The sequence below is a fragment of the Juglans regia genome, chromosome 5 (genome assembly GCF_001411555.2).
Source record: "Juglans regia cultivar Chandler chromosome 5, Walnut 2.0, whole genome shotgun sequence".
Lineage (NCBI taxonomy): Eukaryota > Viridiplantae > Streptophyta > Magnoliopsida > Fagales > Juglandaceae > Juglans > Juglans regia.
This window is the reverse complement of record NC_049905.1, coordinates 545,526-563,332: the sequence shown is the minus strand read 5'-3', so window position 1 is coordinate 563,332 and position 17,807 is coordinate 545,526. Positions and strand designations below refer to the sequence as shown.

General features: G+C 34.5%; 3 protein-coding genes across 3 annotated transcripts; 2 read left to right on the top strand and 1 right to left on the bottom strand.

Annotated features, from left to right (window-relative positions):
* The first annotated feature begins 597 nt into the window (after nt 1-597).
* LOC108988466 (eEF1A lysine and N-terminal methyltransferase-like) lies at nt 598-5,544 on the top strand. The gene is made up of 8 exons (XM_018961743.2): nt 598-781; nt 3,525-3,638; nt 3,749-3,817; nt 3,942-3,961; nt 4,050-4,093; nt 4,244-4,274; nt 4,386-4,467; nt 5,339-5,544. The coding sequence occupies exons 1-8, from the start codon at nt 598-600 to the stop codon at nt 5,542-5,544; spliced, it is 750 nt and encodes a 249-aa protein (XP_018817288.1).
* A 2,934-nt stretch (nt 5,545-8,478) lies between these two features.
* LOC108988451 (agamous-like MADS-box protein AGL15) lies at nt 8,479-14,971 on the top strand. Its single transcript, XM_018961714.2, has 8 exons — nt 8,479-8,946; nt 11,226-11,301; nt 12,487-12,551; nt 12,637-12,736; nt 12,889-12,930; nt 13,518-13,559; nt 13,701-13,873; nt 14,518-14,971. Exons 1-8 carry the CDS (start codon nt 8,765-8,767, stop codon nt 14,603-14,605), a joined length of 768 nt encoding a protein of 255 aa, XP_018817259.1. The 5' UTR covers nt 8,479-8,764; the 3' UTR covers nt 14,606-14,971.
* Nucleotides 14,972-15,414: 443 nt separating this feature from the next.
* Nucleotides 15,415-16,350, bottom strand: LOC108987265 (protein BPS1, chloroplastic-like). The gene has a single exon (XM_018960159.1). It carries the CDS (start codon nt 16,348-16,350, stop codon nt 15,415-15,417), a length of 936 nt encoding a protein of 311 aa, XP_018815704.1.
* Nucleotides 16,351-17,807: the final 1,457 nt, after the last annotated feature.

Here is a 17,807-nt window from a genome sequence, read left to right as displayed (position 1 = left end):
AAAAAATTTTATCTGAAAGCTGGTGCAAAAATACACCTTGTTTTTATTGACCTAATAAAATTTAATTTACTAAATAAATTAAAATTTTTTGTTTTTTTATAAAACAAACATTCTCATAAATTAATAAAATCGAGGGTGTGCTGCATGCCAGCTTCGAAGTGAAGAACTCATTTTGTCAAGGTGCATGGTAGGAGGGGTCGAAAGTTGGGCAAGGAACATGATTCCCCAAAAAACTTTTGGGCAGCTGCGATCGAACTCTGATTCTGGAAATCTTTTACCAGGTCTACTGGGCGGATAGAAGATGGTAGAGGCCAACTATCCTTGCGTTGCACAAGACAATGTCGTTAAGGCCAACTATCCTTTCTATGGAGCTCACTTTAGTTAATCTACCCGCCTATCATAACCATGCAACGTTCTTGTCACTTTCACAACCAAAAGCCAAGACCAGAAGCTTCCAAAGCCAAACCCCACTTTGCAGTTTGCTTTGCATAGTGCTCACCCACCCGAGGCAAAACAACCACACAGGAGATAGATCCAAACCACCCCCCCCACCCCCCAAGCCCCAGGGTATTAGATTTGCTTGCAAAGCTAACAATCATGCACAGGGACACTTCGAGCTGCAACACGTACAACTATGGTGACGCTCAGTATTGGGACGCGCGGTACGTCCAGGAGGGCAGCTCCTTCAACTGGTACCAGCGCTACACTACTCTCCATCCTTTCGTTCGGAAGTACGTCCCCACCTCTTCTCGGGTTCTCATGGTCGGCTGTGGCAATGCCGGTAATTTCCCCTCCCTCTTTTTGCTATTTGGATTTCAACTTTTATCTGTTTGGTTGCTGGGAAGTTGTGATAGAAGATAATAAAGGAGACAACATTTGGGATGATTCTCTGATTTTTTTTCTCTTCCCTGTTTGATTCATTGCAAATGCGAGGAATGAAATGAAATTTGTTTTTGGAATATAGGGTTTTCTTGCACTTCCCCATGTTTCATTGATGGAAAAGGAAGCGTATGAAAGGAAAAAATGTAAAAATCTTCTCAAAATTGCGGGAGTAGATTGTTTTGTACGCCTTGTTTGTTTTCCAAAAACATCTCATCTCATCCCATCTCATCTCATCTCACCTCATCATTACAACTTTCCCAAATCCCCACACAAAATAAAATAAACAATTCAACTTTTTCAAATTCCAAAACAACAATAATATTAAAAAATATATTTTAACAATATTTTATTCAACTTTTTAACTTTAATCTCAACTCATCTCATCACATCTCATCTCATCTCTGAAAACAAACGGGCCCTTAAGAAACCAACGAAAATTTGCACCCAATTTAACAATATTTAACTATTTTTTTTTTGTCTACGTCTGGTTGTTGGGAAACTGTGAGAAAAGAAAGGAGAAGGAACAAATTTTCGTTTTTGGAATTTGGGTTGTTGACTATTTGAGTCGCTCTGTTTTCCTGATCCGTTTGCTTGCCAGAAATGTGAGAAGAGCGAGTAATGTTGGACTTGGAATTTTTATGATTTTCTTTGACTTTTCTATGTTTGGTTGTTGGGAAAGAAAGGAAATAAAGTAAATTTTCTTAAATTGTAGGTGTAGATTAGTTATGAACCGACACTTGAGAGGAAAAAAAAAAGATGAAAAATTTACCCGTAATTTGGCCAGATTTAATCCCTGTCCCTTTGTGCTTATTATTCAAATTCTGTGAATCAAACTCCAGATCTTCTTTTAATTTTCTTTTTCTGTTTGGTTGTCATGATAGTTTAAGAGGAATAAGTGCAAAATCATTGGTTGTTCAGTACTTAGGACCCGGAAGACAATTTTGGAAAAAATACATATAATCCCCTCAAACTACTACCTAATTTTCCATTGCACCTTATTAAAAAAAATTGCCATCACTGCCCTATACTATCAATTTTGGCAACCATCCCCCCTAAAATTTGCAATGTACCCTTCATTAAAAGTACCCAAAAAAAAAAACTTAACAAAAAAAAAATTGTATTTTTTTATCTTTTTAGTCCCCTTTTGTTTTTTTGTTTTTTTTTTAATTTGATAGGACTATATTGTCTTTTTAAGATTTTTAGGGGTAATTTGTGCATTTTAAAGGGAAGAGAGAGGGGGGGGGGGGTACACTGCATTGTTTTGGTAGTTTGGGGGGGGGGGGGGGGATATCCAAAATTATATTAGGGGGGCTGATTGCAAATGGTGTGGTAGTTTGAGGGGGTTATTTGTATTTTCCCCAAACAATTTACAGTTGAACTTAAACTATCTAGATAGGATGAAGTGTGATTTTTCAACTTTGGAGAAATAAAAAGAAAAGCTTAAAGTTCAAAAGTTTCTGTCTTCGCAATCAAGAGGGTGTGGGTCTCTGTTGGTTAGATTATGCGAATGATATAAAACTCCACATTAACTAATGAACAAAAGTTTTAATTCTTAAGAGTTAGTTGGATACTTTGATCTGAACTTTCCAATCACTTTAAACATGTGGGGCCTGAGTAGTATAAAATTCTAAGTTGTATTTTATTTTCTTGTACTTATTGTTGGTTTCTTACCCTCTGGAGGTTTTAGTCATGATTGGACTTCAAAGTGGAGACGGGTACATACTACATAGTTCTTTTGCAAATAATATCATAACTTCATTTCAGCAATCAACTTATAAAAAAAAAAAAAACTTCATTTCAGCGATCAATAATTATAGTGAGCATTTTTTATGATTCGGAATCTCGGAAGCTTTGCAAATGCAACATGTTTCAAACCCTAGACAGTATAATCGTCCCCATCACAAGGTTGGGTAAATCATTGGCTTTTCACTAATGTGGCATGGGCCCTAGAAATTGTTTGCACCCAAGTGTTTGAACCTTAGACTTAGAGGTAACATACTACAAAGACCAAGGCCCTTACCGCTTGAGCCAACCACTTGGGGTTTGCAGTGAATATTAAGAATCACAAAACTGGACAACCGCCAAATCCCACTCCCATGGGAGCAAGATGCAGATAGACAATTGGGAATCGGTGAATATCCGGGATTATTGGGAATTTGATTAAATAAGCTTAACATCTGGGTGTTCACATAAAATATAACTAAAAGGTAAGAATCCTGTAACAATACAACTACATAGAGTTAGGCAGGTTTGGAAGCCTTTAGACCATCATCCTTACGCTGTCTTAAATCCAACCAGCTTTGGTTTCCAATCCCTAACCCATTCCTAGACCAGCTCAAACAGGGTCTAGAGGTTCCTTCAAACATGGTTATTTTGGGCTACTGTAATGCTCACTCATAACTTGCAATTTTTCCGTAACTTCAGGTAGACATGTTTTTTGAGGAAAATGTTGTTTTGTCACAGTAAGCATCTATTTATTCTTTAGTATATTTTTCAATGTGTATTACCATTGCATGTTTATTTTGGACATGATCACGTTTATTTTGGACATGATCGCATGTTTATTCTATCCATTGATGTACATTTTTGCTTTCCAAAATTTGTCATATTGTTTTGAGACGAAGTATTTTGTTACCTTGTAGTTATGTCAGAGGACATGGTCAAGGATGGATATGAAGACATAATGAATATTGATATTTCATTAGTGGCCATTGACATGATGAGAAGAAAATATGAGAACACCCCTCAGCTGAAATGTATCCTCTTAAAAGATCAACAATTTGAATTTCTATATACAATCTTACATTACTTTTTCTGGAGTAAGCACAAAAATTTGTGGCCAACTTTCCTTCATGAATCTCAACAGATATGCAAATGGATGTCAGGAACATGAGCTTCTTCCCTGATGAATCAATTGATAGTGTCATTGATAAAGGTTTGGATTTGTCCCCTAATTAAGTGCTTTGTCAATGTTTCAACCTGTTGAACTAAACTTGTGTTTTATATATTAATATTATGTTATCACCATGGCATTTGCACTCTGCTGGTCCTGGAGCTAGGAACTCTTGATTCTTTGATGGTATAATAGGTGTTAAAATGTTTCCTTTACTTCTCAAATTCATTGTTTGGCATGCTCTAAAGCTTTCATTCGTGCTTTTAACTTTCAGTGTAGCATTGATGCTCCGATTAATTTTGCTCAAATGCTAGGGAAGTGAGTAGGTTGTAGACGTCATCACCCTTAAAGCTAAAATTATGGCTATTATTTGTTACAAAATAAATATATGAATCTACAATTTTTTATATATAAATTTATTTATAAATATCCTTACTGGGTATTTTTTCTTCTTTTTTTGGCTTGTAGGCTTCTTAAACCTGAAGGGATCTATATGTTGGTAACCATATACCTGTAGATGAGACTTGGTTATTGTTGTCCCATTTCCTCATTCATAATGCCCATTTCCTCATTCATAATGCATGACGTACTCCTAATTTGCCATCTGCAGATTACCTATGGTGATCCTACAGTGAGGATGCCACATTTGAGTCGACCTATGTACAAATGGAAAACTGTGTTGTACATCATACGTAAGTTCTTTTTATCTTTGCTTGAATATATTCAAATATCGTTGTTTCTCATTGTTCCTTTGATTGTCTAGAAGCCTGTCATGCATCCAGATTGTTTTTTATTTATTTTTCTTTAAATATTGTAGTGAATCCTGGTTACATTATATTTGTTGGTTTTGTTTTGTTCCAGTTTTTAATCTCTTACTTTTTCTAGGATGGTGGATGTTGCAAGGAGTTAAGTGGCTTTGGCTTTTTACACGTGATACTTAAAATTTAATCCTCTTTCTTCTCAAATATTTAAGATTATTTCATTTTAACAAATCCAAAATGCATGCCAATTCTGTAGCAAATAAACTCAAGGGTTTGAATTGTTAATTTTATAATTCTTATGTTTGTACTTGTAAAAAAAAAATTATCTTCTGTTTCTCTTTTGCTTAATATAATTTAGCCTTGTGTTCAGTTTCAGTGCATTGTAAAATTAATCGACTTTGTGTGTGCATGTTTGGAGTGGAGGTCTACACATTAAATTTCTTTGGTAAATTATATTGCGGAACATGTGGAAATCCGGGACTACACCGACTGTGTGATTTCAAGGAAGGTTTTTAGCATAGACAATCTAAGAAAGTGTCACCTTATTGCAGTAGATTGGTGTTATATTTATAAGAAGAGTGGGGAGACTATGGAGAACCGATCCCTATCTTTTCCAAATATAATAATAGTCTCCTAAATGATAAGAAATGGCTTTCTTCTCTCTATTTAAGTTTCTTTATGGAAATTTCTTGTCCATTTCTATTTATTATTTCTTTGAGGTCATATGCATGAATTTCCATTCCTTAAGAAAGGAACCTTAATTATTGTTTGTTATTTTTTTTTTGTTACCATCCTTCTACAGCTAGACCGGGATTTGTGAGACCTGGAAGTTTTAGTTTGACAACAAAGTCATACTTGGAGCCTGTTCCCACCACTGAGGAGGGTTTACTACCAGTAGACTTTGTTTTGGAAGATCCAGATTCTCACTTTATATACGTGTGTAAAAAGATGGACGAAACAGAGCTAAGTAGTATGCCCATCTTCCCCTTGACAAACGATGTTTTTTAGCCTTACCAGTTAAGCACTGATAAGGTAATTCTTTAGCTGTTTACAATGCTTGGCATGCATCAATATGTTTAAATGATTATCAGTGCCAAATGTACAACATGGACTAGTCATTAGCATCGTTGGATTTGGTTGTAAAGGGTTAGACAATCCGTTTTATTTTTTATTTTTCGACATGACACTGTAGGCTAGAGATAGATATGAAGAATAAAAATAAGTAAAAAAAAAACGATACCCATCGGAGAAACCATTGTGAGATTGTGTTCTTTTTATGTCCTGTCATTGTTTTATTGAACATGAATTTGGTTAACCTGTGGTATTCTTTTGGTACATGATTATTTTCTTTGTTTCATTTGTTGTTTCTTCACACGATGAAGAGATGAAAATTACAAGCCGTTGTATGGTTGCACAATATATACTAAATCTAATAAAACTCAAGGGGTTAAATGCTAATTACAACCTGAATGAGTCAGAAATTGTGGTTCTTTAATATTCTCCTCCTCACCTCCTGGACCAAGTTGCATTTTGCTGGTCTGTAGTTCATAAGATATATGCCAGATAATAGATAATGCTCATCTATTATCACCTTCCGGAGCGCGTAATGTCGATTACTGAAAGCACCTATATTGTTGCTGGTGGCTTCAAATTTATGAATGACATCTACTGATATCCTCTGAAGATTGTGGTCGGTTATGTTGTGTATAATTCGTGAGATTTGAAAGGTAGGAGATGTTATTTGCATCTGAATGTACAATTTCTAATATTAGAACAAAAAATGTTGACATGCATGGTTTCTCTTGCTTTGCATACACATCTTCAGGCTTGTCAATGATTTAGGCACGGTGGTTATGGAGGAAAAGTATTGATGCAATTGGGGTTTTTAGCCTTTCTTGATTAACCATCAATCCAAAATGTAAAGAATGATTCCTTAAATGGAAGGAAATGATCTTATTAACGAAGGAAACCCAGAAGAGTAGCCTAGTAGCTCAAGGCAATGAAGGCATGACATCTATTAGCCCCATTGGGATATAATTATCTGAAATATATTTTCCTGATAGGTAAAAAAAACATTATCTATAAAGTTTAGGTGATGAAATAAACTAAGTTTTGGTTTAATAATTAAAGAGTGCGAATGAAATGATTGATTTCAACTAAAGTTGGCGCAATAGTTTCAAGGAGACATTGCATTGGATGGTAAAGACTAATCAGAGGATTATTAATCCCTCGTTTGTTTTTACAGATAAATTTAGATAAAAAGTTAAAAATTAAATAAAATATTATTAAAATATTATTTTTTAAATATGTGAGGGGCTGGTGTACCATTATGAATACCAGAGTCAGTATGGCACTAATGGTATTTATGAAGCCAGCCAAAGAGTCCACTATAAGCATTAGCATTGGATTCATCATTTTTATCTTCAAAATTTGATGAAAAGTACATATTTTTCATAAATCCAAAACTTCTCTATCCATAACTCCACATTGGATTAACTATTAGATTCATCAAAATAATAATATAATATTATTTCGTTAATAATAATATTTTTAATTTATTTTTTTCATATTTGACAATTACACTAACTATATGTTAATTAATAATTTAATTTAATATTTAAATTATTATTTCCTAACTTAAATATATTGTGGCTCAAAATTGAGAAACAATAATTTAAATAAATAAAATAATGATTATAGAGTGTGAATAGTGAGTCTTCAAATTTGAAGATGAAGATGAATGTACTGTAGCTAAAAGCTTGACATTTGAGCATATGATGAATCCAATGCCAAGATTTTAAAACTAAAATCATCAAATTTTGAAGATTGGACTCATTTGATGAGTCCAATGCTAATGCTCTGGGGTATTTTTCACTAGAATAATGCTCTTTATTAAACACAAATTTACCATTATATTTATTAAACATAAAGGATTTGGATATAGAGATGGTTTTATCTTATTTCATCTCATCATTATAATTTTTTTAAATTTTTACATAAAATATAATAAATAATTTAATTTGTTTAAAATTTTAAAAAATAATATAAAAAAATAATATTTTATTCAACTCATCTAATTTCATTATCCAAACAAGCCCGTCTAACTTTGGAAATCTTTTGTTAATTAAGTAAAAACTTAAGCAAATCTGGTGGAAATCATTAAGTATTAGCCTCTAAATGGAACAATTATGCTTTAATAAAGGTTGTTTATGCTGAAAGCCAATAGAATGACAGACGGTTTATATTCACGGATTACGATTATTTAGAATTTAGAGCGAAAGAAAGGATAGATACATAAAATGAAATTATTTTTAAATTTTTTGGCCATCCTGATCAGTAATAGCACTATATTTATAAATTCAAATAAAATAACTGTCCTTATCTAATATTGGTATATCAGTGCTATATGTAGCAGAAGACACAAGACCTGGAAAACAAATCTGAAAGCCAAAGGGCCACTGGCTCTCTAAAATTGGAATGTGGCAAGATTTAAAAACACCAATAAATGAAGAAAATGTTGCAAATATAGAAGGCAAAAGTTGAAAACTTTGAAGCCAAGAGTGAAATCGACCTCTCACACCAAAAACAACTCTAAAAGTGGCAAGACAGACTATTTGGACTCTACCTAAAACGGCAAACTACACAGTAACACCCAATCTGCCTTTCTCTAAATCTGGCAATGGATTTACTATATGTAGTAGCAGTATTAAATACATATAAAAAATTAAAAAAAGGAAAATAAAAGAAAATTGAAGTCCAATGGGACCAACCAGAAATTTAGTGGGACCCAGACGGATATTGTTCTTTGCTTTCCATTGAACAAGTAAATAAGAAAATCAATGGGGCCCAGAAGAGCCGAGAGAACCAATAACATCAAAAGAACACTCCAAATGTGGCAAAGAGAGTCATGCATAAACTCTAAAATAGACTGCAGAGCCATGCAAGCTTGCCGTTTCCAGGCTCTCGCCATTTGGGGTAAAAACGCTCTCTTTCCCCCCCTCCTCCTATCTCTCTCTCTCTCTCTCTCACGCCTCTTTATCTTCTTCCTCTAAATTTAGCAACCCTCCTCACCTTTCCCAAGTTTAACAGGGAACCCAAAAAGAGCCAAAGAGAGCTCCTTCTCTGCCAGAGAAAACAGAGATTTCTTGTATTGATAAAAAATCAGTTTGGTTTTCTAGGCTTTTGAGGTTTCGATCAATTGGGTTTGTGAGTTTTGAGGCTCTCAAAAATGGGTAGAGGCAAGATTGAGATCAAGAGGATCGAGAATGCGAATAGCAGGCAAGTCACATTCTCAAAGAGACGTGCTGGCCTGCTCAAGAAGGCTCAGGAACTCGCTATTCTCTGCGATGCCGAGGTCGCTGTTATTATCTTTTCCAACACTGGAAAACTCTTTGAGTTTTCTAGTTCTGGGTAAGTATCAGGATTTTTTCTTGATTTTTCTATTCTTATAATTATTTTTGGATGCTTGCATGTTTTTATCGGTTATACCAATTTCTAAGTGCTCTGTTTTAGATTTTTTTAATGTTTGGTCGTAAACTCAATTTGATCCTCTTTAACTTCAAATGTACTTATTATGGGGTTGTAGATTTTCTTTTAATAATTTATTTCGACAGTGCTGCATGCGTTTTTTTTTTTGCTTTGAATAAATTGAAATTTTATTTTGGATGCTCTGTTTTTATCTTCTCCAAATATTTTAACAAAGGTTTTGATGTCTTAAATGCTCTTTGTAATAATTTATTTTACGAGATTTAATGTAATACTGTGAGTGGTTTTAATTTTTTGTCCATATTTTTGCATCACTTTCTCTAATTTTCATTTATTCTTTCAGGAGATTTTGCTGAAGTTTATCATATTTAGGTAGAAATATTGAATTTCGAGTTGCATCGGTTTGTTGATATTCACCTCATTTTTCCTTTTTCCACCCTTTTGTTGTTTAGTGGATGAAATAAAATGGTCATCTCAGTCAGATTCTAGTAAACTCCACTTGACTTTTGAAGGGAAACTTTTTAGTTCTGCTTTTATATTCTGGTAGGTGTTTGTGATTATGTTCATTGATCTATAGCAATTTTTTCCTATTTTTTGTGAAATACGCATGCTCCAACTTGTTCAACATAGATATTTGATTTGTAATCAGAAGTCACGAATTGGACTCTTTACTTTTTTCTACTCCTTTTCCCCTCTTAGAACCAAGCTAATTCATCCACTTCATAGAACTCTTCATTTGATGTGATTACCAAAAGTGATTTGACTTGGATTTTAACCGTCATTTGCTCGGTATGGCTTGTTTCTGAAATGAGATCCTAATTTGCTCGATGTTGGGTGTTTGCGCCTCTAAGCCTCTCCTAGCGCATCGGGTTTAGCTTTTTCCTTCTTGTTGGCTTGCAACAAAGCCATATACTTTGGAATAAAATGGTATGAGAGTCTTGGCTTTGCGCAAATACCAGAGGCTAGCCTGTGCAAGATATTAGAGGACTTAGGCAGCCGCAGCTCACTGTGAACAGTCCCAATAGCTTATTGACCTTTTGGACTCGCTTACCTTTGTCAATCATTGTCTACGGTCCCAGTGGATTATTCACCTTGCAGGGACTAGCCTCCAATCTCTATTTGACAGTCCTCTGTTTGTATATGGTTGATTTAGACCTGCAGTATAGTGCAGTCTTCCTGCAAATTCATTGCTTACAGATGGCACACTAGGCCTACTTTGAAGTTTTTGACTCCTTTCCCATTATTGGACTTTTAGATCCCTCCTACTATAAGCCCTTGTCCTTCCTTACAAGTTTCCATATCTTCTCTCCTTAAGGCTAGGCGCATATTTTTCCTGCCATCTGTTTGTTGCATTGGCCTTGTAATATGAATCCTCACCATTAGTATGTTATTGTAAAATAAACATTAGCCAAACTGGAAAAATTGTAATCGATAAAATCCCTTCTCCTATGAAAGTGTTTGATTAAAAAAAATAAAAAAAAAAACTCTAGTTTTTCTTGGCTGCTTAGAAATGATTTAGATTGGTGCCAGCCACAGATCAATACTAAGGAGTTTTTTAAATTTTGCACCAACTTACAACTATAAGTGTACTGAAGAACAGAAAGGAACCTAATGTGTACTGAAGGAAGAAGGAAGTGAAGCTGTTTCACAATAACAATTTGAAATGGAGTTATCTCCACTTCTGGTTTAAGAAAGAAAGAAAAAATAAAATTATTTTATGAAGAAGACAGGGATCAGGCGATGGGTCTCAATGGAGAGAAGATGATAAAGGAATGAAGCTGAGAAGCAATATAATTAAGAGACATTCTAAGATATATGAGAGAGAGAGAGAGAGAGAGGATGGCTTGTGTATGAAATTAAAGTTCCTTTGTGATTGCGTTTGGAGTTGAGAGTGGAAAACATAAACAGGAAGGCCAGAGAATTTAGAGTTCCTGGTGTCGATAAACAATGGAATGATTGATGAGAGAGCATATTGAAGAACTTTACTTCAGCAAGGAATTATTAATCATGGCATGAAAAATATAATTTTCGTTTTTAAAATAGTGGAAAAGATTGAGTAAATGTTCATACAGTTTAAAGAAATTATTTTACCTAATTTATTTCTTTTGCTATTGGATACGTTATACTAACGAATTGAATAAGTTCCTTGTTTCTTTTAATACACTCTACTGATCATTTACATTCATTTCCCCAAATTTTTGCAGTATGAAGGCAACACTTTCAAGGTACAACAAGTGTCTAGATTCTCCTGAGGCTGCTGTGATAGAATACGGAGCAGAGGTATTCTGTCATACGTGTTTAGACTCATATAATTTTCCCTATGGGGAATTCAACTGCAGATGGAAATGTTCATTAATTGTTGTCTTACTTGTAGTTCTTGTTGCGATAATACATTCTCTTCCCGCCATGCCCCCCAGGTTTTAGCAAAGTTCTAGTTTATTGTAGAATCCAACAAAGAGAACGAAATTGACATCTATTGAGAAACTATGAACTGCGGTTTTGACTGGAAGTAGATCTATTGAGAGGAAAAAAGTGTTATCATATATAGTCCCTTAGTTGCATTTTAGGGTTATGTTATGTTTTATAAAGAGATATGTTTTCTCTTATTGAATGCTTATCTCCATCAGTTAACTGTTAATCAATAATTGTGCCTACAGTTCTGTTAATGTCTTGTTACACATGTTCACTTAAATTTGCATTAATTGTTAGCCAAATATATGAATGAAGTGAAAAATGATGATGAGGGAAGTCTGAGAGGAAAAAAGTTCCCGAATGTAGCGGGTGTGCTCTAAAGTGTGAGAACATCTAACTCCATACTGTTATCCTTGATGGGATTCAGAGAAAAGAACCATCCAATGGACAATCTCTCTCTCTTTTTTTGAGCCCCTATGCTTTATTGATGACTGGTGATAATGGCGATTGCAGTAATAATAAACAAACTTCTGTTATCGCTTTTTTGGAATTATGACAAGCTCTCTCTTTAGAGTAATTCTACATGTAACCATGAAATGCGTAAATGTCGCGTAAGCGCTTTGGAAAAGAGTGGGGTCCACTATAAAAAATTAATTTTTTTCAGGTGGATCCCATGTTTTATTCACTTTTTTCAAAACGATTACGCGGCGGTTGCCCAATTCACGATTGTAAATATCTTTTCTCCTCTCTTTAATACTTCCAACTAAGCTCTTTTGTGATGATGATTGGAGAGGAAACGACAGTGTTTTGTTTCCATATTATAATTCATACTATCAATTTAACTAAGTGGAAAGGATCCAAAATTGATAGGTGAGCCATAGGGAAGACTATTTTATGGCGTTACCTATTTGCTTCCAATTTTGTTCAATGACCATCATATGCTTTCTTGAGTACTTTTATAGACTATTGTTGTCCATGTTAATTTTCCTCTTGACCATATATCATCTAAAGTAATGTGGAGGATTGATGCATTGGACTGTACTTTTCCATCAGAAGCAAGACCCAAAGGAGGTGGATGTTCTAAAAGACGAAATTGCAAAGCTACACATCAAACAGTTGTATGTAATCAGTAATCTTTTTAATTATTTCGGCTTTACTATATGAAAGTTCGGTTGTATGTGATGAGTTGTTCCAATTATCTAGACGGCTGTTGGGTAAGGATCTGACTGGCGTGGGCTTAAAAGAATTGCAGCACCTTGAACAACAATTAAGTGAAGGATTATTGTTAGTGAAGGAGAGGAAGGTTCTATTGAAGTTTTGTTTTCCTTTGATTCCTTCTCCTAGATTTTATTTTCTTCTTTTAATTTTTTTTCAAATATCATATTTTGTGGTTATAATTAATATTTAATTATTTGAGGATCTGAAAGGCCTTAACAAAATGTTCCATCAATTCAGGAGCAATTACTAATGGAGCAGCTGGAGCAATCTAGAATGCAGGTATGTTGGAGCCCTTTCATAGTTTGAAAGTCTTCATTTGATCCAAAATATTGAGCAACTGAGATTACATCTATCCTTGTTCACAAGTAAAAATATATTTTTTGGAAGAATAAGAAAAAACTATATTCTCGTTCTGTAGCAGGCTTGGACCTACATTCTGCTAGCATATGAAGTGAGATGTTACATTAGGGTTAATTCATTTTTGTTTAAAAAACAATCGAAGGCAAATTATTTCTGAACGATAAATACTTATTGTATTACAAACCTTTTCCCCCTTAAAAATTATCTTAAAATTGCTGTTTTTTATTTAGTCAATACTTGAGTTTTGCAACTAGCACGCAAAAAGTTGCAGCATGTCAGGTTCCCTAGCATGAATTTGAGTCATAAAATCTGTTGGAGTTCGGCATTTGGTCTCTGGCCCTGATTGAGGTGGTACAAGGATGGGGGTAAGGTTGAAGTAGGTCTTAGGTTCATATCTTACTAAGACAGACAAAATTATAGTAAGACACTGTTTTATTACTCATCATGATGAAAAGAAGAGATAAACTCTTTTTGAAGAATTACTTTGTTCAATCATCTGTTTTCAGGAGCAGCGGACTATGTTGGAGAATGAGACTTTGCGGAGACAGGTAATACAATATTCTTCTTGATCAATGATGTCTATCTGAGTTTCTGATGTTCACTTTTCTTCGGTGCTTATTTTGGTCTGCGATCATTTTTGTCTACTATGTTTTTTTAATAAGTAAATTTTTGTCTACTATGTACTGTAGGTTGAGGAGCTTCGAGGTTTTTTTCCACCAGCTGACCACCCTGTCTCATCTTATCTTGAATATTACCCTGTGGAAAGGAAAAATACCTTTGGTAACCACAGTGTTGCCAGTCCTGATGTGTGCTGCAACTACCGAATTGTGAAAGAAGATTCAGACACTACCTTGCATTTAGGGTATTGTTATTTTCTCATTTTGAATTTAGCCTTTAACTAAATTTTAATATACTGCTGCCTCTCTGGACCTCTGGAATAAAGTGCATTGTTTTAACTTTTAAGTCCCTTCAAATAATGAATTTGGATTAGTATCATCTGGTTTTAATGATTGGCTACTTCTAAGGCTTAAAGATCAAGCTAAGTTTGGCATCTCAAGTTGCACCTCCAATTGCATTTCCTCACGTATCGAACTCATTGGATATGCTTCCCATACTGTTTTTCTTGTCATATCTAGTTCTCTGATAATTGTAAGACCACTGGTTAAAGGGACATGCTAGCTTAAGCCACAGAGTATGCTGTTTTCAAAGGACTGACTAATGGTTTTGCCCTTTTTCTCTACATTATGCAACCTCCTTCCATCCTAGGTCTGCAATTATGCAGACATGTAAAAGGTAGGGCTCTAAACATGATATGGAGTACAAAGAAGCGAAAAGAAAGGCGCCTGGAATAAACTCTATTTATTTTAATTCCTTGTGTTATTTTCTTAAGTCAATTCCTCTTTTAAGATCAATATATGATTTGAAATATATGTCTTCTATTAAATTTCACTATTCAACTTCTACTATTCAGAGTCTCATATTTACTATTCTCTTCATGATTCCCAGGCTGCCAATTGATGTTTATCACAAGACAAAGGAACCAGAGAGAGACGCCCTTTCTAATGACACAGGGAGCCACATGGGCCTCTTCTGATATCTTTATTCCAGGCCATCTCCTTTTGCTTTCAATATAACTGATAGAACTGACTTCATAGTTCATACAGTTGACTCTAGTTTAGCAGTTTTTGTTGATGCTCCATTTTATGCCATATAAAATAGAAAAAAAGAAAGAGATTAGTGGGATCCCTAGCTGATCCCAAAATCATCAAATTGGAGATGGGAGGCTTGGCTAATTGGGAGGCAAAATGTCGTAGCTCTAGTTTCACTAGTCTTTATGGCAACGTTGATATAATTTGCAAAGTATAATAGCTTTCTTTCCTTTCTTTTTTCTTTTTTCCTGTGACAGAAGGGATCATTATTTTACTTTTCAAAGGGTAATGTTAGGAACAAATTTCAAATAGATAATTTTCATGCACGTCTTTTCTAAATATGTAAGTTCCACTGAAAATGAAAAAAAAATTTACACTTTTTCATAATGGGGTTCACTTTTTAACAAAAGGCCTACACGGAATTTATCTATTGTGATTTGTACAAATCATTACTCTGGATCTCTTTCCTGAATTTTTTCCTCTGTTCTAAAAGGCAAAACTGACCAAGTAAGATGCCTGAATGCTATGAATTAAATATAGCTGTACAGTAGTTGTTCTACGTCGATTAATTTCAATTGTGCTTATTCCTTTAATTTTCAGTAACGAGTTCCTTTAATTTGGGATTACGGAGTGTTTATTTCTCAGAAAGAACAATCCCGAGATGATATAATTATAAATAGCTAGAATGAATATTGCAGAATCAACCAATTACATACAAGCTTTACAAACAAAATAATACAGATGTTTCTATTCTTTAATGTTGTCCAAGGCAATTAAGCAACTTATTTCTACCCGCTAAAACCTCATAGAAGAGACGATCCACATCTTTATGCAAACCCTCCAACAGTTCTTCAGACACCTCCAATTCTCTCTGCAATTCTTCAGCTGCTTCGATGTGTTTCCCATTTACAATGGCAGCAACAAGGGAAGTCACTGTATCATCCAGCTCCTTTATCTCCTTTAAGAAAGTCCCTTTCTCCATAACAATCTCACATATAGTTGAATCCAATTCGAGAAATGAAGAAAAAACCAACCCACCGACCAATTTTCTCATCTCCAAATATGGCTTCCCATCACTGCTTAAACCGGACAACACAATCCCACATACCCAGAACCCGATACTCTTCACGACTATCAAGGCTTGATGCATAACCCATTGCTTGCCTGAGAAAATCTTTCCTTTACCATCTTCCTTAGTTTCACATTTCATGAAATCCTTGTTGGGACTTCTTTGCTGAATTGCTGTCAGACGCACTGCCGCTGAGGAAGGAGAATTCTCCACAAGGCTTAAAGCATGAGCTAGCGAAAGCCGAACTTGCTCGAAAGATGCAAGAGAGGAACTAATTGAATTGAAAAGTCCCAGCAAACTCAAGCTGTAGTTTAGATATTCTTCAACTGCAGAATCCTCCCAGTTACTAACAGGGTAGTCTATATCCACAACAAGTTTTGCAAAAGCTTTGTTGATGACGGGAATGAGGGCTAAACATTGTCGAATCCATGGCAAGGACAGGATTTCTGATCCGGGTTTCGAATCTAACCATAACTGGTTTAAGCAATTCGAGACCTCAGATTGAAAGGCCTGTAGAGAAACCGATAAGGTTTCAGAATATTGGTGATGCTTGTGGTCTTGGTGGTGGCGATTCTCCAGTTTGGAGTAGAGCTTACTGATTTTTTCTACCAAGAGAACCATTTGACACGCACAAAATGAGCTTTGTTATAAGTTTGGTTTGTAATCGGTTTTGGGGCAAGGTGCTGCATTTATACTACAGATTTGTGAAGTTCAAAAGTTGTACGTGTGTTGCTTAAGCGAAAAACAGCAGCTTTTTGACATTCTTTTAGACAATGGGCATTAATGGCGGCTGGTCAAAGGTTCTTATCCATTTGTGTTTGATATCAGTTATAATAATCAAACACGCTTGCTTTTGGAACAGCAACATGTGCCACTAGGGCCGCGTTGCCTTGCAGGCTAATCAAAGGACACAGGAAATGGTCAAATTACATGCAGCATATAATACTAAAAACCAGGTGCTTTGCTCCATTGTTTTAAGGCTTGATTTGGTTATACGATTCATATGAGATGAAGTATTTTATTAAAAATAAAATTATTTATTATATTTTATATAAAAATTTAAAAAAAGTATAATGATATGAAATTAGAAGAAATTATTTTATCTATCCAAACTGGGCCTAGGTCTAAAAGAAAGAAATGTATTTTGCAGCTTGCCACCCTAATTTTTTTCTTTTCTTAAACAAGGTAAAGGAAGTTACAAGAATAGGAAGATTCCCCACCGACGTGACAATTAAGAATTTGTTTGGATAGAAAACTAATATCATTTCATTATTATAATTTTTTTAAATTTTTATATAAAATATAATAAATAATTTAATTTTTTTTAAATATTCAACAATAATAATATTAAAAAATATATTCTAATAATATTTTAATAACTCATCTAAAATTATTTCATCTCATCTTACTATTTAAACAAGTTCTTAAAGATGCTAACATGACACACGAATTACATAAAAATAATTAGATCCACTTTATGATTTATAACATGAGGAACCAAATCAACTCACACTCACGTTAATTTATAAAATTATTTTTAAGTAATTTTTTGTGTTGTTAAAATATTTTCCTATCACTTTTCAAAAACGCTTTAACCCACAGCCCACAGGTTTGGTCAACGGCGAGCTGCATCCTAAATAATTGCCACCATAGTATCTCATCTTACGAGTTCTATGGTTAACGTTTGCTGACGATTGAAAATTAAACATTTATTTATTTTTTTTAAAATAAAAGGAACCTTTTTCTTCGGAGGAAAAACTAAAAAAAAAAAAAAAAAAAAAGATCAACAAACAAACAACGAAAGTTCAATCATATAGAATTGTCTTTTAGGTAAACAACGATCCCATCAAAGACAGATCGATCATTATTATCCTCATAATTACCATTGATAATAAAAGAAAGCTGTTACAAGTTTCCATCTTCACTACTTGTCCGATACTGATTTCACGGATAACCCCATATCACAATGAGCCCTGCGCAAATGTTGGATTAATTAATACGTGCAGATAATTCCAGCTTTGGTCAACATTTACTCCATGATAATCGTTGCATCCTGCGTTGCTTGCGGCCTCTCCTGT